Source organism: Telmatherina bonti, assembly GCF_933228915.1.
Source record: "Telmatherina bonti genome assembly, chromosome: 13".
In the NCBI taxonomy this organism is placed as follows: Eukaryota; Metazoa; Chordata; class Actinopteri; order Atheriniformes; family Telmatherinidae; genus Telmatherina; species Telmatherina bonti.
This window is the reverse complement of record NC_136611.1, coordinates 20575028-20597692: the sequence shown is the minus strand read 5'-3', so window position 1 is coordinate 20597692 and position 22665 is coordinate 20575028. Positions and strand designations below refer to the sequence as shown.

Sequence of the window (22665 nt, the reverse complement as noted above, 5' to 3'; positions counted from 1 at the left end):
TCAAAAATGTTTCCAAGAAAATGTACAAGTTTTAAAGATATAACAAATTTATGTAAAGTGTGTGCTGGTATTATGAATAGTCTACATAAAGACAGAGGTGATGCTTGAGATGCATAATGCATACTTTAAAGGATCTAAAGTCTTTTTTTGTTTTGTTTTAGCAAACTCTACACCTCATAATCTATATCAGTTATAACACACTTCATCAGATATGCTTAGTTTATATGGCGTTTTCTCTGCAGGCAGTAGTTTCCTGAAGAAAATGTGTCTCTTTAAAAAGAACGTGTCCCGGTGCTGACTAGTGAGTTTTCCCTCCCGCCTATATAAGCCCAGCAACTCTCCCTCCTACTGCAGTCAGCCCCCCTCCGGCCCAGCAAACATGAGTTTCACGGTAGACCACCATTTCATGGGCCCGGGCTCGTACCGCAAGGCTCGGCCCGCTTCTGTGTCCTCCAGTGGGTTTCACTCCCAGCGCCGCCGCCTCGCTTACAGCCAGCCATCCTCAGTCGACAGCATGGAAACCTTCAACGGTGACCTTACGCGGAGGAGCGAGAAAGAGATTCTGCAGGCTCTCAATGACCGGTTTGCTGGTTACATCGACAAGGTGAGGAACCTGGAGATGCACAACCGCAACCTGGAGGCGGAAGCGGCGGCGCTGCGGCAGAGCCAGGCAGGACGCGTCTCAATCGGAGAGCACTACGAGCGAGAGCTGAGTGAACTAAGGGGTCTCTTGCAGCAGCTGACCGGAGAGAAGGCCCGCGCAGCACTAGATCATGATCACCTAGAAGAAGACATTCAACACCTGCGCGTCAGGTTGGAGGATGAGGCGCGCAACCGGGAAGAATTGGAGGCTGCTTCTCGCGCCATGAAAAAGTACGTGGAGGAGTGCCGGCTGGCGCGCATCGAACTGGACAAGAAGCTCCGTGCTCTGGAGGAAGAGGCCGCTTTTCTCAAGAAGAACCACGAGGAAGAAGTGTCCGAGCTTTTGGCGCAAATTCAAGGCACACAGGTGAGCTTCGACATGAGAGACGCGCTCAAGGCGGACGTCACCAGCGCACTGCGAGAGATCCGCGCGCAGCTGGACAGCCATGCGTCAAAGAGTGCGACGCACGCCGAGGAATGGTTTAAAGGTGAGTGAGCGAAGCCGAAAGCAAAGTTTTTTCAGTCATTGTCTATTTATCTGCGCTCCAGTAATATTGCATCTCTGTCCAAGGTGCTGATGCCCAATGTCCTCTGGTTGGACTGACGGTTTATTTTAACCTCACTGATTTATTCTTACTACAGCCCAATAAAATAAATGTTAATCATGATACTTCCTATAAATGTAAGGATAATAGACCTTTCAGGGTGTCTTTTGATTGCTAATCTTTTTTTTTTTTAACCACAAAAATGACAGACTGCAAACATTCTAAAGAGAAACTGAGAACGTTAAATTACCAATAAAAACCCAATTAGATTTAACAGGATTTTTCTTTATGATCTAGCTAGTTGGTGACTGTTTTCTTTGGCAGAATATGCTGCAGAATGATTTTGTTTTAACTTCAGCACTGCAGGTGTGAGCTGGCACACAGAGAAGAAACTGGCTAATTTACACTCATCATGGGGTGGCAGTGGATTTGTGTTCTTGCGTTTGACCTCAGCATATTCTTCTTTGCTCTCTGTGTGCCAGGCAAGCAGATCATGTTCATGCTTTAACAGCCATCCTCTCCTATGCATCTCTATAGATTAAAGTACGACAGAAGTCTTATTGAAAGCTGGTACTGAGTCTTCAGCCTACATCCAACAGAACTACATGCTTCCAGCGCTTCTGACCTTTACAGTATTATATGCATATATAATGGACAACTTTGAAAGCCAGAAAGGTTTAGTGTATGTGGTAGTTTAAAGGCAATGACAGCACTTGATGAGCTATACATCAACTTTTGCAGTGCCTTTACATCCCGGTCTGATGTAAAGCGAGCGAACTGAATGACCTTCTGTGCATCCAGCTGACTGCAGCAGTGGCTCTTCATAATTGGAAGACAGAGGAAGCTGAGTCAGACTGACTGACAGATGGACAGTGTCAAGGTTATTCAGGCTCCCAGTGGTGACTGTCTGTTCTGTCTGCTCTCTAAGGCAGGACTGGTCAAATGCCTTTGGACAAAAAAAAAAATCCATGAACGGGAATCCTGAATTTGTTTTTGTTTTCCATATACATAATAAACCAATGAGTTGTGTGCCACAGCTAAATATGTGACATTATAAGTGCTGTTTAAGCTCATAAGATGCTTTTTTTTTTCTCTTCCTGCAGTGCGCATGGAACATCTGTCTGAAGCTGCAAAGTCCAACCAGGATGCGATCCGCGGGATGCAGGAAGAGATCGCAGAATACCGCCGCCAGCTTCAGAGCCGCACCATTGAGCTGGAGACTCTTCGAGGAACCAAGGAGTCATTGGAGAGGCAGCGAATGGAGAGTGAAGACAGGCATCAAGATGATCTCGGCTCACTACAGGCATGACATGAACTTGTTGAAAAACAGATATATGCTCTGATGATATATCCTCTCAGAATTTAAGTGCAAAATTGACCAGTAAAGCTGTTTTAATTTTTCAGGAGACCATTAATCAGCTTGACAATGAGCTAAAAACCACCAAATGGGAGATGGCCAGCCAGCTGAGAGACTATCAGGAGTTGTTGAATGTAAAGATGGCCCTTGATATTGAGATTGCTGCTTATAGGTTAGTCAAGGCTACAAAAAAAACTTCTATTTATAATTATTTGATTTCATGTCAAATGTTCTTAACATTTTATTGTGTCTTCAAAACAGGAAGTTATTGGAGGGAGAAGAGAATCGCTTTGTGTCTGGTGGCGGTCCATACACCTATCTGGAGAGCAGATTCTCCACTCATGTCAAAGTGAAAAGTGAAGAGATCTCAGACACTGTCATTGTAGAGGAACAGACTGATGAGACACAGGTAACGGAGGTGACAGAAGAGGCAGATGAGGAGGAAGAGGAAGAAAAGAATGAAGACGAAGAGGAGGAAGGGGAGGAAGATGAGGAAACCAAAGAGGAGGAGGGTGAAGATGTGGGTGAGGAAGATAAGGAAGGAGAAGAAGGAGAGGGAGAAGAAGAAGAAAATGAGGACAAAGAAGGTGAAGAGGAAACCAAGGAGGAGGAAGATGATGATAAAGGTGCATCCTCTCCTCCAAAATCCCCTCAGTCCAAATCTCCTGCTGTGAAATCACCAGAATCTAAATCGCCAGAGAAATCTCCAGAATCCAAATCACCAGCATCCAAATCCCCAATGCCCAAATCACCCACCAAGTCACCTGCAGTGAAATCTCCTGCAGAAGACAAGTCAAAGTCGCCTGTGAATAAATCCCCTGAATCTAAATCTCCTTCGAAGACCCCTGAACCAAAGTCACCGGAGAAAGAGAAGGCTAAGCCTGTTGTTGCCAAAGACGCCCACAAAGAGGAGAAAAAAGATGAAAAACCTCAGTCTGTCAAGGAGGAAAAGAAGGAGAAAGAGCAGCCCACGAAGGAGGAGAAGAAGCAGGAACCCAAGGAAAAAGAGCTGGAGAAAGCAGAAAAAGCTGACACAAAGAAAGAGAGTAAATCAGATGAAGCACCAACAAAGGAAGGAGCTTCAAAACCTGCAACACCCAGTAAGGCCTCCGAAGACAAAGACACCTCAAAACCTGAGCCTAAAGAGAGTGCTCCCCCTGCAAAGGAGGAGAAGTCCCCTGCTCCTAAGTCAGAGAAGTCCCAGCCTGACGTGAAGGTGGAATCTAAAGCTGAACCCGAGAAGACAGAGGATAAAAAGGAGGAGAAGAAGCCAGTGGAAAAGCCTGCCCCAAAAGTAGAGCCAGAGACCAAGAAGGAGGAGAAGAAACCAGAGGAGAAAAAGGAGACCCGTACAGAAGAGAGTAAAGAGGTGAAGGGGGGAGCAAAAACGGATAAAGCTGAGAAATCCTCTGGCACAGAGTCCAAGGAAAGTAAGGAGGAAAAAGCCAAGAAGTAAAGTTTAAACAGTGTGTCTCAGCTGTGGAAGAGAGGAGGAGGAGGAGATGCCAAATAAAACTGAAGAAGGGAAGTCAGGCAAAGGCATGAGAAGGGAGGCGAGCAGGAGAAACGAGCAGGTTGCATCCAGCTATTTAGACAGGTAAAATGTTCACAGTAAAGCAGGTAACAGTATGTAAGCAATATTGATCTCTGTAGCAAATAATTCCATGCTCCCTATGTATGGCCATTACATCCCCCCGAAGCTTCTGATGTATGACTGTAATGAATGCAGAATGCTCTAAACTATCTGAATGTGACAACTGCCCTTAATGATTAACAAGTGCATTAAAAATGAATCCTGATGGGGGCAGCAGGGTCCTGCTGTGCCTACACAAGCCTTCAAGGGTAGATGTCAAAACAATATCAAGTAAAGATTGTTACAGATATTGAATATAGAAATGTATATTTAAGGAAACAGATATGTCTGTACTATATTTGCAGTTATAATAGTAAGAACGACTTGAATTTTGCTTGTTGTGCACCTTAATGCAGCTTCTCCTGACAGGTGAACTGTGGTATCTCACTCTTCCAGTCTGCAATGCTAGGACAATGATGACTGTGCTATGTATAAAACTGCTGAGAATATGCAATATGAAACAGTAAATAAAGAGTGAAAATCAAAAAAAAGGAGCTTTGTGTTGTCTTCTTCTGTACCACATTAACCTTTACTGGGGATATTTATGAAGTGTCAGTAATAATCGTAACGTGTGAGGCCCAAAGGTAAATGATGCAAGTTACTGCACTGCATTGCGGCTAAGGAGAGGGGGAGCTCTACCCACCTTCAGCAGCCACCACACCCATCCTTCCATCCTGATCACATTCATGTATGAAGAGAACCGCTGCATGTTTGCACAGAGCAGACTCAGTTTTACTCTCTTCTTCCAGATCTACCACACTACACACTGGGGCATGCTGGATCATCATCTGTATAATCTTCTTGCATCTCCCACATATATTTATAATTACCAGTTATATAATAGGAGAAGTGTCATAAGCAGGAACTATATTAATACTTATAAAGCTTCACTTAGCAAACCTGTAATATGGAAATTCTCACCATACCTGATCATGAAAAAATATATTTTTTACATTTCGGCTTCACAACTAAATATTTTATTTCAATAGGTGATCGGGAAGGTTTTGACAAAACAGAAACGTAGATATGCTTATTTTCCACCTTTTGAAAAGCTTTGATTTGAGAAAAGTCTTTGCAGCATTAAGTGTAGTCAAGCTCTTACACACTGACAGCAGACACACTGGCTGACATTGGAAGGATAATTCTTCTGTCATGCAGTCAGTTTTTTCTTTGCATCACATCACCTCAAAACAAATCCAGCTTCACTTCAGCTGATTGATTAGCTTTGTATTAAAGCTGCAGTAAATACATTTGTTAGCAAGGCAAATAAATATATTTAAAGCCAATATTATATTGATCCTCTTCTTAAAGCCCCTTACTCTGAAGTTCTTCCTAACTGACAAGCATTGGTAGTTGTTTCACTAGTGCTAAAAATAGACCAAAATCAATAAGGTTTGAGCTCCACTCTCCAGTCAGCATTCAACCCCTTCATGCAGCACGTCTTATACAGCGTGCGGTTCAGGTAGACCACCACACAAGAGGGTGTTAAAGAACACGCTACTCGTGTTAAAGGACTGGTAATTAGTAAAAAAAAAAAATTCAGACTAATTAATTTTTTGTATATGAAAGCCTGCAAACCATGCTAAGACAAGTCCACTTCCTTGTGATCAGTTGAATTATATTTTACCCAATAAAGCTAAAAAATTAAAGCTCCCTCAGGCTTAAAATGTTATTTGCAACTGCAGTACAAAACACCATGAGGGGAAGATCCAGGCTGCTTTTACTCCTGCTGTTGTTAAAACATCATCCCCTTTAATAATTCTGTTTTTATATTCAGCGATTATATTTTTCATTGAAATAGCTTACTGACAACTGTTACCATAATAATCAAACTGTATAACCGTGAAGCCATGAGTCACTTGGATTAATTTCTTTTGTCTACTAACTCATTAGTTTTCCCAGTCTCTAAGCTTTCAGATCAGTTATAAGATCTAACGGTGATTTTTCTCGAAAAGATAGAAGACTTAGAAAACTTCTCAGACTGCAGATAGGAGACATAAAGAAAGAAAAGCAAACTAACTCCAGATCCATATGTAAAGTAGTCATCTTCATCAGCCAGCAGCTTCTAAATAAACTGTCCCCTCCATGTAATTACATAAACCAAATCAAAATTCACCAAAATACATTTGTAAGATTAAATTCTGGCCTGTTTTACATTCTGTTGGACTTGGGCTGCAAATAAGTACCGGTGAATAAAAAATGAAGTGATGTTTCCCCTGCAAGCTACCTAATAAATCAAAGTAAAACTTGAAAATATTGACAGCATCAATATGAATATTTTTTTGCATATACTGAGGCCATGGAAAAAAAAAATATAATAAAGACTAACTGCAAACAATATGCCAAATATTACATTACATGGGCATCATTCTCTGTGGAAATGACTCAGCTTACTTCTGCATTGAACCACAATAGCATAATAATCAGCAGCTTTGACAAGGCCTATAAATAGAGCAGAACATAGAGAAGTTCGGGTAGAGAGGACAGTAAAAGGATCAAACAGAAAAATATGGGTTACACAACAAAAGCTGCATGCAGCAGAACCATAAAAAGATCAGTTATACACAAGGAAAATAGCAAGTTGTTTTTTTTTTAATATTTATTTCCAAAGCTTTCAAAAACTGAACTTTGTGTATCAAAGTCACAAAGATCAAAGTTACAAAGAGGAACTTGTATAAACAGGTTTAACGGTGACTAAAGAAGCCCTGTGGATGGTTGTACTTGAATGGTTTCAGGCGATTTGGACCCCTGAATGGAAAAAAATAAGTAAATATTAGAGATAATATTTCTTATAGTGTTTTTAAATCTAATTTCATTACAAAACTAGATGTATGAATAAAAACCTTTTCTCTCCTTACCTGACAGTACGAAGGCACATCTTTTCCCGTGGGAACTCGCGAGGTCCTTCCACACTGTCATCCTGTCCCTCTGTCTCCAAATACACATCCAGGCAGAAGCACAGGCGTGCTAGCTGATTAGTCAGCAGCTGGTGTCCTGGACGTGGTCCTTGCAGCTCATTTTTAAACACATTAACTTCACTTTCCATGGCCTAAAAATGATAAACAGTAAGTTAGAGCACAGAAAATATCCATCTTGCAAGTGGGAGGGTGTCTGAAACAGTGCACAAACTTTAGGATATGATAAAATGAACATTTCTAACTCGAAGATTGTCGTCAGTGCGTCCGCTGCACTCTCCCTTCCAGCTGAGAGAGAGGGAGAACAGGGGAGAGATCTCTGGGTAACGGGGACTCAGCACCACCGCAGCCTGGAGATGAGCTGAGAAACGTGATTGCATATTAAAATTAATTCATTCCAACTGCATGACTTCCATATGTTTTGTCCATTACTGGATTTACCTGTGCCTCTTTCAACCACACCCAAGAAGTACAGATCACTCTCCTTTGCCAGACCAGCATCAGTTACATGACATGTATATGGCAGATCCTTGAAAAGATATGAAATATTACAGTGATGTTGCTTTTTATGTTATTGTGAATAACATTTCTGAAAACTTTTTTCTTGTTTTGTTTGCCCATCTACCATGTACTCCTGCTGACTTATGGTGATCCAACGTGCCAAACGGGAGATGATCTTTGCTGGAAAGAGTTGCTGACACTCGCTGGAAACTGGGATGATGCTGTGCTCTGAGGACACAAACATAAACAATCTCAGTCCAACTTTCCATGTACTTAACGTGTAAAGTTGTTTAGCTACTTACCCAAGGAGGCAAACTGTTTATGCAGAGCCAAACGGGACAGGACACGTCCTCTCAGCAGCTTCATGGTGCTCTCCATGTGGCTGGCACTCAGAGAACTGCCAACAAGCACACCCTGAAACAAACACCCCACATTTTATCTTTCTAATTAAACTGGTAAAGTGCACTTTCCTCAAACACTTCTTGATCTCAACACACCTCTGAAGAATCACTTGGAAATTGAAGTCCTCCGAGATTCTGAACCCACATGTAGGGATATCCCAGCTCCTCCACATAATCAGCAAAGGAAACAATCCTATTGTTTAGATAGATATTATGGGTTAATCCAACTGGATCTTCTTCTCTTTCTCCTTATTCACCTTAATTACTTGACATCCTTACCCAACTCTGTCAAACTGGTAGCGATTCGCTGGATTGGGAGTTTCTCTCCCTTGGTCACTAGTGTACAGACAGCTGAGTAGAGTTTCTGATTTCAGCAGCTCTCTATAAAAAGAAAAAAAAAGGACACAGTTAGAATCTTTAGCCTGAAAGCCACAGATAGCTGCAAATGCTTACGTGAATACACACACACACACACACACACACACCCTGCGCTGATGGCTGAGCTGAGGTCTGTGGAAGTGGAAACTCTGGTCTTTACGGTCATAATGTTGAGACTCATCAGGTAGTAGAAGTAGAGGTGGAGGATGCTGCCATCTGTAGAGATGCAGAAGAAAACACACACTAAAGAGCTAATCCACTGTTACTGTAATACTCTCTACACACCCTCCTTTTATTAATCCTGCCAGTGATAGCTCCCTTGGGTTTACTTTACACACTGCAGTGTATTAGATAGAAATAACAAGGTGTGGTCAGAAAAGCAGCTGGGAGCACCCAGGGAGTGCTTATAATGCTGATGGTTATCTGTCAAACTCCACTCTGCAGTGACAGTGAACTCAGTGACATGATATCATTCACACGCTTCACTTTTTGCTTGTCCTGCCCTAAAACGGCTGCTGCAGCGGGCAGCAGTGAAGATAACTGGGAAAGGGGAGGGGAATAAGCATAAACACAGAAAGTCAGTGAGTTTGCTGATGAGAGAAAATGCTTACAAGATATTGTAGGTGCTGCAGACCTATAATGCCGCAAGCATCTTTCTCACCTCTCTCCCCACACCCTCTCTGCTTCCACTTAAGGTAGAGTTACGCCTGCAATGCAGATCTCCCATAATCTGTCACCATATTCCTTTTGTTGCCAGCAGAGGGAAGACAAGGGTCAAGTGGTGTCATGTCACAGCAGAGTGGGTCAAACAATCTTTAGAATACTATCTAATAGGTATCAAGTTACTGAACACTACAGCATATACATACTCGTAATGAATGAAAAAAAGAATGGTAAATATTAAGAAATGGAATGTTTCTTTCTACAGAAATGGCACAGTAAATATGTAAGAGGGATACAGAATGAGCTACCTTTACACTTCAGGTCCAAGCAGAGAGACAAAGGGTGTCTTTTTAGCATTTCTCGTCTTTTATCATCCAGCTGGCCCCCTGTGGTTGGCCGCCTTCTCTTCTGTTCACCACACAATAAAAAAAAGCAAAAAGGTCAGAGGATGAGAAGACAGCTTGGAAAGGAATCTTCAAACTACACTGTTTAAACACCAATCTGGATCAAGCAAAACTTTAGCCTGAAATAATTAAGTTTTTTACATAAGTCACAACTTATTTTACATGACTCACAACTAAGTCAATATTAAAAATCTATCCCTAATGTTGGGAATTTAGAATAGATATAATTGCTTCAGGACTTGAAGCAAGTCCTGACCATTAAAGTATGAATTGGTTTGTTGCTGAGCGAGCACGTCCCAGATGCATTCAAGTTACAGCCGCCTCACCATTCTTAGTAAATATCACTCAGACTCCCCTTCTGGCACGGGGGGTGCAGCAATTGATCAAGTGCTGCCACTCCCCTACATGCCAGACCACAGTGTGAGAAAGCCAAGACTTCAGGGAAAGTTTGTGTGTGTGGTGCAAAGACAACTTCCTGACCTGTGTCCGAGTGTGTGCGTAAGTGAAAGGGTCCTAAAGTAAAGCCAGGCCTGGGACTCACTGTTTTCTCTTGCTCCTCTTCAGCATCTGAATCACTCTCATCATCTGGATGAAATTAGATCACATGATTTAGGTTTTTTTTTATGGTCGGCTATGCATCCATTCCAAAATATAAAAAGGAACAAAACATCCATGAATGAAAAACCAACTGGTTAACAGAGCTATGGGTTTCTATTTCATGGGTACATATGTATGATAGTGGGCATATGTAGCATTGAATGTACCCTGGGAATCATCCGGAGGTTTGGACAGGGCCCTGGCCTCATCCACATCCCCAATAATGGACACAACAAGATTCTTGTCTGAAATAGAAACAAAACTGAACCACCTAGAAGCAAAACTTGCATCATATATTGACAAAAGTACGTTTTGTTGTGAGACAGTGATTTGTGATTTAGTTTCTCACCACAAGCCTGGCAATATGCATTTGCTTGGACAAACAATACATAGAGAGGTGGAGGCAGGTGGCGCGCAATCTCCGTCTGTTTCTGAGTTTGTTCATATGGCATGGAGAGATACTCCTGCACAGGGAGCGATGCCTGTGAAGATAAACCACAATGAGGAAGTTGTAGTGTCTGGCACAGCAGTCCTCACAAGTAAGCAATTTTCTTTTTTCTTCAATCACAAAAATAAACAAACATTATCAAATATCAATGAGTTCAGATCAGGTTGAAACATTAACAGACTAATAGTATGTTTGTGATCATAATTATGACGATTGGTTTTTTTTGTTTTTTGTTTTTTTTACCTGCATGATTGCATTGAGTCCTGGCTGCAGGCTTCTGAGATGCTCCTTCTTCACTTCAATGCTCTTCTGAATTTTTTCCTTTGTCGTCTGCGACTCCTTGTATTGCTCTGCCAACCTGTTTTCCACCATAAATGTTTTAATAAACAAAATGCTTTCAATTCTCTCAAATAATGGTTAAAAAATTTCAACAGTGGATACAACTGCACTATTATGTATGCACCTCTTCCTCTGCTCAAGCTCCCAGTCCAGACGTGCCAGTGTAAGCTGGTGAGGATCGCTTTTTGTGAGGTTAGGCCTGGAAATCTCCTCCGGAGCCTCCTGGTAAAACTCTTCCTCAGACACCAGGTCTATTTCTTCATGATTAGACCTGAGACAGGACAAAGGTATTATTTAGCACTATGACAACATACTTCCAATAATCTCCACAAATAATCATCGGTATCTTACTGCGTCACTTTAAAAATACACATTTTAAATGAAATATTTTGTACTAACTTGAACTCTAGACACTTGCTGATCTCCTTCTGAAGATGCATAACTTCATACAGGAGATTTTGCAGCTGAAGGTGAAGCACATCAACTCTTTGTTTTGACTGTGGACAGAAAATGAATTAAAATTAAATTTGTTGAAAACTATCAGTGATCCTTAAAAAAACTACAACAACAATATACGCTTGGCATGTTTATAAGCACAAAAGGAAGGCATCATTGTCAAAACATTAAACTAAACCAAAGAAATGATAAACACGCCTGAAAAACAACAGTTTTCAACTTCCTTTTCTTGACCATCCCAAACAAAACCTAAAGCAAATTTTAAAATCAAACTAATGACATGGTGTGAACTTGTTTTCTTTAATATCTCACAAACAGTTTTGAAGAGATATGTGCAGGGCTTACCTCATGTGTCTGATCTCTGCCTCTCTTTAGACGCATATGAGCCAGACGGTTAAGTTTCTTTAGATTCATGAAGTGAATGCAGCTCTGTATACGTTTCTGCTCAACTTCCACACACTGAAAAGAAAGAAAAATTTTGTTAGACTTTGTAGCTGTTGTCATAAATACACTGCTGTCTTGATATTTTCTGCTCTGTGGGGTTGACACATGACAACGCAAATGCTTGCAGCAGCTGCCTTGAATTTGTTGACTGAAGGTATGGGTATAAAGTCTAACAAAAAAAAGCATAGCCAAAATACACTTTTTAATAACACTTCTGCAGCTGAGTGAGGAACTGTAGTAAAACACTCGGGAGCACTGTTGCCCCTGTTGCATGAACTTTGATTTGACAGCTTGTCTTGTCTATTGATCGTTTACTGCTGCCTGCTAGTCACACAGCCTCTCAGCAGCTGATTTCTTATATTTGTTGTGATATAGAAGAACACTTGTCTATTGTTTAATACAGGACAACTTCTGTTTCCACTGCATAATAGTAAAACATGGGACAGCATCAGATCCTAGCAGTCTTGGGTTGACATTTCAGTCAGAGCGGCCCATTGTCCCACACATCCTTTTGTTTTGCTTGTTTAGTCACATCTGCTCCTCGCATGTGGTACACTAGAAGCGTGCAGAGAGCTACATTTGTAAGCAGACAAACGTTTGCTTCTTTGAACTGCATCAGAGTTTGGTTGCATATTCACACGCTACAATTTAATGCAGAGTGCTGGTTGTATTTCATGCTCAGCCATCATGTCTGTTTTATGCACGCCACATATGGTCTAGGCGTTGCATTTGTGTGATTTGGAGTTCCTTTTGTGTTCTTCAACATTTTGTTCTAAATTACCATTTTAAAAAAACTTTAAAAAAAAAAACATTTTTACATCAATTCAGAATTGTTCACGTTCTCATTTTAAAACAACTTTGCCCCATGCCTACAAGTTAGAGTAAGGATTGCACTGGAATTAAATTGCATTACAACCAACCCAATCATGCAATTCTTCTTTGATGCAAGGTCCTAACCAAGAGGGTTATTGATTCCTCCTCTTTGCCTACCTTTTCTAACTGTTGTCCCATTGCTGTCGATTGAATAAACATAAAATTACTGGAAAACAGTAATTATACACTGAAACCATGAATCCATCTATTTTATATACCCACTTAATCTAACTCAGGATCATGTTGGACACCTATTCTAGCTGCATTCTGACGAGAAGTAAACCTATAAAAGGTCACTAGTCCATCACATGACTAACACAGACAAATGAGACAAAGAACCACTCACATCATCAGTTACTCCTAAAGTCAGTTTAGAATCAGTTACTCCTGAGGTCAGTTTAGCTTCACAAATTAATTTAAGACATAATTTGTAGGATACTGAAGCACCTGCTGAGAACCTCCACATTCATGGGGAGAATTTAGAAACTCCACACAGAAAGGACCAAATCTGATCATTTTGTTGCTGTGAGACAATGGTGCAAAGCACCAGACCACCACCCAGACCTATTCAAGACTATAAATTCATTTTAACTTTATTATCATTAAAGCCCAGAATAATTTAGAAGTTTTTCTCCTTGCAGCCACCAACTCTGATAAAAAAGTGCTCATCTTTTTGACACATTTTCCCAACTATTGGGCAATCTCTCCCTCTTTTAAAAAAAAAAAAAAAAAGTTTTCTCTCTGTGGAATATATTCTTAGGTTTAACTGTGTATCTACAGGTTCGAATAGTGTACAATATGCACATATGAGGTTTGAAAATAGTTGGATCAAAATATATGTAATTGGGGTTATGAGGAAATTAGTGTTCTGCTGTACTGAAAGAATATCAAGCCACCAGAGGCTCAGGCTTTCATACAACCACATTATGATGTGGCTATAATGATGAATTAGCTTAGTTGTGTATATTTATAAAAAAAAAAAAAGAAAAAAAAAGGAAAGATTCTTACCCCCTCTTTGGCACCATTGGCTTTCAGCTCCTGGATCTCACTCATGAGTGTGGCCAGACTCTCACATGATTCTTTGTACTGCAAGTAGTCCTGTTCAGGGTCCCTGCCATCCAGTTCCACCTCCTCATTATAGACACGCACATCCTGAAAAAAAGGAAAACAAACAAATAAAACTTCATCTATTTTTCCTGTGAATCACTGTCTTGCGGGGCTTAACAGACCTGTGAGAGTTATATTATTCTATTCAACTGTTCTATTCTATTCTTTTCTATTTATATCAGTACCTAAATACTTTATCAGCATAATTTGTGCTGACTGTGAAGATTTTAATATAACCAATTAAATGGTTTCTATTGACTTCTTTTTAAAATAAAATACCGTATATCATATAATATACTTATTTATTTTTTAACCTTTATTTGACCAGGAATAAACATTCCATTGAGATTTTAAAAAAAGAATAAAAATCTGTTTTACAAGGGAATTCAAAATAGGTAGTCTATACAAAACACTATTAACATAAGTTAACGCGTTAAAACAAAAAACAATTTTAAAAAATGACCTTTACAAGTAAATGATGAAAAATAAGTGCAAAACCCTAGATGCTTTAAAACACTACTGTCAAGTGACAAAAGCTTAAATTGTGTGCATGTGTTTAATTTAAGGACTTTCATCCATAATTCACATATATAGACTTTTCAATGTTGTAGAGCCCAGTTTAAATAAAGATGGAAAATTACATTTGCAAGACTTATATCTTGTTTTCACGTTGACTGTAAGAAAACCTAAGCACAGGAGCTGAAATACACGTCCAGTTGGATGCTACAATAGTATGATTTGAAAATCTATAAAGATACAACAGGTTGAATCTGTGATAAGGATATTTTGCTTTTAACTCCCTTGGTACTATGTTTCCAAATCCTGGTCCTCAAGTACCACTATCCTGCATGTTTTAGACGTGTTCCGACTCCAACACACCTGATCCAGTTCAATTGACGGAACAAAGTGTCCACTTACAACCTAATAACTCTGCCTCTTCCCAGTGCTCTGTTGAATTGTTAGGTGGGGGTGATTATAAGTCTGACATCAACTGGTATTAACGTGATATTTAATACGATCCAATGGGATCCAACTGGATCTAAGCCTCCCCAAGTCCAACTCATCAGGACATCAGCTGTGTCCTCCTCTTACATGTTGCTCCCCCTCTCCGCGAACTCGCTTGATCTCTGGTGTTGCCGTCTCACTTCGGACAACCTTCGACTTCCTCTTCTTAAGGGTGTCGGACGACATGGATGTCTAGATATGCAAGTATAGAATTAAGAGGAAAAAACATTAGTAAAATCTTCAGACTACTTCGGCATAGCATGCCCCTAAAATTAGCACTAAAGCTACTGATTGCTAAAATAAGCTCCCTAGCTTACAATCGTTAGCTTATCGGCTCGTGGATGCATATTTCCTCGTACGGTAACCAATCAAAGTATTATTTCTTAATAATTCTAAATATAAACCTACCTGTTTAGTAGATAAAATTGCCGTGTAATTGTTAAATCGTGAACTACAATGAAGGGAAGTCTGCAGTCTACCACCACAAAGCACAACCTGCAACGGAAGCCTAGCCAAGCCAAAAACCGTGGAGGAAAAAGCGAAATTAACAGCGCCACCCACTATTGGAGGAGTTGGAAAAATAAATGGTTTTTAGAATACTGATTGTAAAAGGATCAAATATAAATGTATTGCTGTTTTGCATGCCATATATCAACCATATGCTGATTTCGATTTTCTAAGTATCAAAATGTAAAAACTGAGCAGTAATTGTAATATATAACAAAGATAATTGCATTTGAAATGAAAAGAATAAAATCCATATTTCTTATGCATTTCAAGATATTTAAAAAAAAAAAAAAAAAGAGGTTTCACTTAAACTTTTGTTTCATTCGGCTTTAATAAAAACTAACAAGAAAAAACACAAAGTCAACTATTTATTCTCAGTTTCAATGTTTAGAAAGACAGATGACAAAAAATTGGCTAAATTGATTTTAAAACAAATTACTTTGTCTCATTTTTTATTCTTTGTACACTTGAAGGATCCCTCTTCCAAACCCCCCTTAATGAGAAGTCTGCCCATGCTCACTTTGCCATATCTATGAGACTCTGCAGGGATGTGGGAACCCAGGTTTTCTCTCCTTGCACAAACACAACCCCCCTATCTATGTATATAACAATACGCCCAAAAGTGTACAGTTGCTTTCCCTCATGCCGCTTGGCCACCAAGGGCATGAACACAATGTTGTTTTCCTCTGCTTTTGTCTGGATAAGATCTTTAAAGTTAGTTGGCACACTGGTGCTGATGCCCCTGTGAGCAACGCTCTCGGCATCTCTCCGCTCCTGCAAGGCCTCATATTGGAAGTCCTTCCTTCTCTCTGTCTGTGTGAGATATGCAATATTCTCCCTTGCACCGGGCTGCATATATCCACCTGCAGATATTTAAAATAAATAAATAAAAAACGTGTTACAGGATGTTTTGATTAGAGTATAGAACATTTAAGGAGATACTTCATGTAATGTTTGAATCAGGTTTAAAACAAACCCGCTACTCATTTTTAATGTTAGCATAATTGACATAGACTGTATGAGTACCAACCCATGCCTGAAGATACTGCACGGTTCATGATGTCCAAAGCTTCATTGAATTTCTCTTTAATGAGAGGTTGTGCCAACAGGACCTCACTAAACATGCTTTTCCAGCCGAGGTACCATTTCGTGATTTCCTCATAATTAGGACTGTTGCTCAACCAGGAACACAGAACCTGTAATTATAGTTATTGAGACATACATACAATTTTAGAAAGATTTAATTGATCAAATGATAAACAGTAATAACTTTCACAACTGTCTAGTCTCTATATGCGTTATTATGAAAGTACATTAACTAACCTGCAACCATTTTGGGAAAAAGTTTTTGTCGAGAAGTGAAACAAGACTGGATGGGGACAACATGCCTTCCCAGTCCATCACCCAGTGAAATGGCTCCATCTGCTGCTGGTGAGGGTTGATAACCAGCTCTTCCAGACATAAAGCTGTGGTGGTAAACAGAAGCCATTGCATAAAATAATATTAGAAATAACTGGAGTAGGAAATAATGTTTAAATACATTTTGGCATATTTAAGGCTGTTAACAAATGAAGTCGTACCTAGTTTAGGAATGATGTTTTTCACCATGAAGGCCTCCCATGCACCTACTGTGAAGACATTTTTCCATGGCTGTAGGATGAGGCGAGCCGATGCATCACTTGGATGCCACCGCTGTAAAGCATTGGATAGCTTGCTCCTAATTGGTGGGTAAAGAGGCTCTAGACGCGACTGGAGGAGAGGTAACCAAGGGTGGATCCAGGAGTGAATGGGCACGGTGTCAGTTAAAGGATTCCAGGTATCCACCTTTAAATCAAGGAAAATAAATATATATTCATGTAAGAGGTCTATGTGTACTAACCATATTTATGTGATCCTGAAAAAATACAGGACAAGCATAACAAACACGAATGTTAGATTATTTTAATCCAATTCTGTGTGTCTTGCCTCTCGCTGAAGTCGGGGTAAGATCAGCTGTTCCAATAGGTTATCAAGGATCCATGCAGGCAGAAGGGGAGCCCATAGTTCTATACAATCCACCATTGGTCCGACCATACGAGGCTGCCAGCTTGACACAGTAGAACGCATCACTGGGACCCACACCTCCCATAAGAGTCTATCCCAACAAAGACAGTAAACACATTCCACAAACATGTAACTATAAACCAGGTTGCAATACAAGCAAGATAAATTCAATATATTATCCCACAGGCACAGCTTAATCTACTTTTGTTTACCTATGGTAAGGATCCATATTTGAATCTGGACCACAGGGGTGCATGTCTCTAGATTCAAGGATTGCTCTCCATTGACCAATGTCTTCCAGGCAATAAGCGCCGTCCTGAAAATAAATAAAAAACAATTTATATATATATATATATATATATATATATATATATATATATATATATATATATATATAGAAGAGGTAACACAGAAAGGGTATTGGACTTCTTGAAATAAAGACCACTGTAAAACAATACCTTCAAAGGATCCCAAGAGCAAAGTTTCTCTTTAAGCAATGGATGCACAACAGCCACAGCCAGGTCTGCCAGCCCCATTGTCTTGTATTCTTCATAATAATCAGTTTGTAAGGTCTCAAAGATGCTGGCACATTCCTGGAAAGTGAGAAGGAATGAGCAAAGATTCACTATATGAATGAGAAAGCAAAGCTGGAATAATTACTCTCAATCAGCAAGACAACTGTGGGTTGTCAGTGTATTTTTATAATATGAACCTGTAGGGTGGGTCCTTCCCCTGGGGCTGTCTCTCCAGAAGGAAAACGCTCAACCAATGCCAGTACGGCCTCCATTCTTTGGATAGAATCTTGCTCTTCATCCAGTCTGCTCTGCAATGCTCGTGACTCATGGGTCAGAGACACAACTACATCTTTTTCATGCTGCAGACGTCTGGCAGACTACAGACGAATAAATAGGAAAAATAAATCATATAATTGTTATAGACACTAACAAGACACTTTTGAGTCGAGCCTCAGGCTGTCAATCTGTAAAGAAGCCTTTATCAATTTGTTCTTGTTGACAAATATTTTTAGAAGAAATGTATGGTTTCCTTTTACCTGCAATATGTCCTGTTCTGTGAGGTCTATCAGCAGCTGCAGGTTATGCTCAAGCTCAGGGAGACCAAAGCCAGAGCCCTTTTGGTCCCGAGTGGACATGCTGGGTGGAGCTTCATCAGGAACACTGTGTTTGTTGGATATCTGACTGTAACTGTAATACACCTTTTGTTCTCTTCCAGTCATATCTATTACCTAGACAGTAAAAGATATGGGTTCAATGGAAATTGAAAAACAAAACTGACAGGCATCCACATATTTCTATAAATATAAAAAAAAAAAGCTTGATTTAGTTGATTTTGTATTAGGGTCAATGAATGGCAATAAAATCTTAGAAAAGTTTCAGAAGTTTAATAAAATGCTGGCACATTTCTGGGCTCTTTTGTCATTTCAATGCACCAAAAAAGTGATAATGCACATAAATGTTGATGCTTTAACATACCTTGACCTGTGCCAGTTCTCCAGCGGATGCTGTTGTACTTCTACCAACTATTTTGCCTTTTGCCTTCAGCTCATCTGCAGTTTTGTAGGAGTATTTGGGTTTCTTCTTTCCTGCAGGTCCTGCAGGATCCTTGCGCCACTGGCCAAGTTCCTTCTGAAACTCCTACACCAAAAAACATAATAACTGTAGTTCAACTAATACATGCATAAAATTCTATTCTATTGTATTATACAGTCATTTAGCAGATGCTTTTATCCAAAGCCACTTACATATGAGTGAGAACAACACAAGCACGAAAGCAAATAATAGAGGACATCATAGGAAGGTGCTAATGGACTGTCCAGTTCGACGAAAGTCCTTACATGAAGGGCTACAGGCTGTTTTTTTTTTGTTTTTCTCCTTCCCACCCCACAATATTACACATGTTAAAATACAAAGAATTAATACTATAATGTTTGTTGCAAAGAAGTTGGCCAAGTTTTCCAACTTTTCCGACAAATATAGCTAAACTAAGTGTGGAAGTGCTCCTTGAAGAGCTGAGTCTTCAGCTTGCGCTTAAAAGTAGACAAGGACTCTGCAGAGCAGACATAGTTTGGGAGATTATTCCACCATCATGGCACAACAGAGGAAAAGAGTCTGGCTAGTGATTTAGTCCCACATATTGGTGGTAACAAGAAGCGTCTTTCACTGGTGGAACGTAGCTGTCAAGTGGGACTGTAGGTCTGGATTAAAGAGTGAAGGTAGACAGGAGCCGTTTGAGTTATTGTTTTGTAAGCCAGAAGCAAAGCTTTAAATTTGATGCGTGCTGCGACCGGAAGCCAGTGAAGTGCGATTAGCGCGGAGTGACAAGAGCTTGTTTGGGTTGGTTGAAAAACAGACACGCTGTGGCATATTGGATCATCAGCAGAGGTTTAACCGAGCATGCAAGCAGACCTGCAGTAATCAATGCATGAAATGACCGGAGCCTAAACCAAAAGCTGAGTCATGTGTTCTGTCAGGTATGGTCTGATTCTATTGATGTTGTTGAGAGCAAATCTGCAATTATGGGCATTCGAGGCAACATGGACCTTAAAGGTCAACTGGTTATCTACCATGACGCCAAGATCCCGGGTAACAGACGTAGGAACAAGTGTGATAAGAGTACTGAGGATTGACCAGTGGATTTGGCAAGCCGAAGAGAATCGGTAACAGACAGGAGAGCAGTTTCAGTGGAATGGCCTAGCCCAGTGTTTCTCAATTCCAGTCCTCAGGCCCCCTGCCCTACATGTTTTAGACATGTTTCTTCTTCAATGCACCTGAGTCACTATTTAACTTCCTCATCAAGTTCTTTGCTGCCTGATAACGAGTGCTTTATTTCATTCAGGTGTGTTAAGGTGGTGTTGCCCATTAAACATGCAGGGCAGGGGGTCCTGAGGACTGGAATTGAGAAACACTGGCCTAGCCTAAAGCCAGACTAATCAAAAAGGTTTTCATCATGGAGGAACTGCAAGACTTAGCTGAAGACTGCACGCTCTAGCAGTTTCGATAAGAACGGCACTAATGAGACCGGCCGGTAGTTTTCAACCTGGGCTGGGTCGAGTGTGGGTTTCTTCAGCAGCGAGGCGACCCGAGCTTGCTTGAAGACAGATTCAAGAGAGGAGTTGATAATATGAGTCACTGCAGCTTGGATTGTAGGAGAAATGCTTTGCAGGATATCGGTAGGAACCGGATCAAGTGCACACATAGTGGGTTTAAAGTTTTGTAGAAGTTTTAGGACTTCATCCTCATTCAGAGTGCAGAAGGAGCTAAGTGACGCACCACTAGCTGGATGCGGTAGGCTAAGTTGGTCAGGCTCAGAGAATTGATTACTGATGGTAGCAACCTTTTCGGTAAAAAAAGAATGCAAACATTTCTGCAGTCAGCGTGGCTGGTGGCTGAGCAGGTGGTGGAGAGAGAAGCGAGTTAAATGCCATGAACAGCTGTCGTGTGTTAGGAGCATTGCAGATCTAGTTCTGATAGAAGTCTATCTTGGCAGCCTTTAGGCTGGGTGTGAAGAGTGAGAGTTTATGCCGGTACTCTGACAAGTCAGTGAGTTTATTAGATTTGCGCCACTTTCTTTCTGAAAAGTGAAAGAGACTATCTTTGTAAAGACTTTACCTTTTCTTCTTCTTCCTCTGAGTCAACCACAGGAAAGTCCTGAAGGCTCTGCTGTGTTCGCTCATTGCCATAAGCACCAACGGCTCCTTTTCCCTTACGAACCTTCGCCTCAATTGGATTTACAATACCTGAAGCAATACGAGTATCATATTAAAGTTTTTTAATTCTACCATGTTCTTTATCAAAAATACAAAAGCATATAATTAATATATCCTGATCGGCCATACCTACCTTGAGCATTCTTGCCCAAACCTCTTCCTGGCTGGTATCCCATTTTCTGCAGCAGTTTCTGTCCAATTCCCCTTGTGTGCTTCTCCCAACTACCAATACCTTGTCCAGACTGTATGCCACCTGCAAATCTCTGTGATGGAGTCCCACAGAAATTGCCCTAGAAAAAAATGCATTTTTAAAGCTTTACACCATAACATCCAAGATTTTTTTTTTTCATGAAGTATACTGAGCAATGGACAAAATATGCAGACCAAAGATTTACCATCTGAAGTTTCTTGGGTGCACCTCCACGAGAAGGGGGAGGTGTGGCAGGAACATCATCATCAGAGTCCTCAGAGTCTCCTTCTTTTTGTTGCTGTGTCTCTTCGGCTGCAGTCTTACGCAGACCAGCACTCACAAAGTTCACTGGAGCAGTGTAGTCTTTTGATCTAGTAATATATGAACAAAATCTGACTAAACCTCTGGTTAACAGTTACAGTTAAAATTGAGATATTGAAGAACCAACACTGGACTTACCTCTTGCCACCAAAGCTTGGCCTCTCATCTTCGTCTGAGTCTCTGTCAGCCCAAATGCCATAAGTGGCTTGCTCTTTGGTTTGCCTAAACCTGCGGCGGTCTGGGTTGAACTCATTGGCTATATCCCAGTCTGTCACCTCAAAGCTTTCAACCTCTACACCTTCCTCCTCCTCCTCCCTCCGCCGGAAAATGTGTGGCATGGACATCTATTTACAACGTTGGGATAAAATATAAAGTAATGCGATATAAACAAACCATTTCAGCCAGTTATTGCTACTAAATTCACAGTAGAAAACCTGGTGACTGAGTTTTAAAAGGTTTTACTTTTTCCCCCCATGTTTTGTACTGTATTTGGCAGCCAATTACTCATGTACGAGACAAATAAAAGTTACGATGAAGAAATCATTTGATCATTTTAGAGGGAAAAACACCATGGCTAAATAGATTCACACAAAGCAAGATTGCTAGTCTGGCTACAATGACGTATAAACTCTGGATCTACCGCTAGGAAAACATTTTCTAAACTAGTTTCGAGCTTAAGCTAGCGTTAGCTAGTCAATGTGTCGTCATTTATTTTACTGACTGCATGAGAAAACTTTGCCTGCTCGAAGAGACTAAGGCATTCATTCAACTTACCCGAAATTATATTTATCACCCTACGTGGATATCAGTTACTCATACTTTCTTATGTTGTAATAAGAGGTAAGAAGAGAGGCAGCTAACGAAGGAGACGTTTCCTTCGCCGCACGAAAATAATAGTATTTCCGGTTTAGTTGTGTCACATCAAACTGTCCCCATCTTTTTTCTCTTGTTCCACACTTATATTTTCCAAGTTTCAAAGATTTTAATCATACAATTATTTAGAATTATCGCTTTGTTGCATTGGATAGTTATTGATCAATCTTGCCCCCGGTAATGACAGTTCATACGAAATAAATTAAAATAACTGACTAAATATATAAACACGCATATGGGATATTTAGTATTTATTTTAAATAAATGTCTGCAAATGAAGATAAACGCTATTTATATAT

At 40.3% G+C, this 22665-nt stretch overlaps 3 protein-coding genes across 3 annotated transcripts; 1 reads left to right on the top strand and 2 right to left on the bottom strand.

The window, feature by feature from the left end:
* Positions 1–379: 379 nt before the first annotated feature.
* LOC306764669 (neurofilament medium polypeptide-like) lies at positions 380–4000 on the top strand (the record flags this gene model as incomplete). The annotated part of the gene is made up of 4 exons (XM_079251869.1): positions 380–1130; positions 2291–2490; positions 2592–2716; positions 2806–4000. The coding sequence occupies 4 exons, from the start codon at positions 380–382 to the stop codon at positions 3998–4000; spliced, it is 2271 nt and encodes a 756-aa protein (XP_079107995.1).
* A 2817-nt stretch (positions 4001–6817) lies between these two features.
* thoc5 (THO complex 5) lies at positions 6818–15199 on the bottom strand. The gene is made up of 20 exons (XM_079250813.1): positions 15117–15199; positions 14796–14900; positions 13605–13748; positions 11625–11738; positions 11223–11320; positions 10948–11094; positions 10728–10842; positions 10386–10518; positions 10204–10281; positions 9981–10024; positions 9344–9443; positions 8480–8588; positions 8274–8375; positions 8091–8187; positions 7896–8007; positions 7718–7821; positions 7534–7621; positions 7338–7453; positions 7036–7226; positions 6818–6925 (listed from the first exon to the last, which is right to left on the bottom strand). Exons 2-20 carry the CDS (start codon positions 14892–14894, stop codon positions 6862–6864), a joined length of 2055 nt encoding a protein of 684 aa, XP_079106939.1. The 5' UTR covers positions 14895–14900; positions 15117–15199; the 3' UTR covers positions 6818–6861.
* Positions 15200–15527: 328 nt separating this feature from the next.
* On the bottom strand, positions 15528–22383 carry tfip11 (tuftelin interacting protein 11). The gene is made up of 15 exons (XM_079251375.1): positions 22268–22383; positions 21632–21837; positions 21378–21543; positions 21116–21272; positions 20885–21012; positions 18749–18910; positions 18310–18501; positions 17971–18150; positions 17717–17851; positions 17471–17574; positions 17181–17349; positions 16796–17039; positions 16539–16681; positions 16246–16411; positions 15528–16078 (listed from the first exon to the last, which is right to left on the bottom strand). Exons 2-15 carry the CDS (start codon positions 21835–21837, stop codon positions 15732–15734), a joined length of 2499 nt encoding a protein of 832 aa, XP_079107501.1. The 5' UTR covers positions 22268–22383; the 3' UTR covers positions 15528–15731.
* Between the last annotated feature and the right edge of the window lie 282 nt (positions 22384–22665).

Bases quoted from the DNA above. Each gene is read 5' to 3' on its own strand.
- thoc5 (XM_079250813.1), bottom strand. From the start codon at position 14,894: ATGTCGTCCGACACCCTTAAGAAGAGGAAGTCGAAGGTTGTCCGAAGT. The intron at 11,739-13,604 runs GTAAGAATCTTT...CTTTCTTTTCAG, and splicing joins CCAATGGTGCCAAAGAGGGG to TGTGTGGAAGTTGAGCAGAA. The intron at 8,188-8,273 runs GTAAGGATGTCA...TCTAAACAATAG, and splicing joins TACCAGTTTGACAGAGTTGG to GATTGTTTCCTTTGCTGATT.
- tfip11 (XM_079251375.1), bottom strand. From the start codon at position 21,837: ATGTCCATGCCACACATTTTCCGGCGGAGGGAGGAGGAGGAGGAAGGT. The intron at 21,544-21,631 runs GTAAGTCCAGTG...ATATATTACTAG, and splicing joins CCAAGCTTTGGTGGCAAGAG to ATCAAAAGACTACACTGCTC. The intron at 16,412-16,538 runs GTTAGTTAATGT...CTATAATTACAG, and splicing joins TTTTCCCAAAATGGTTGCAG to GTTCTGTGTTCCTGGTTGAG.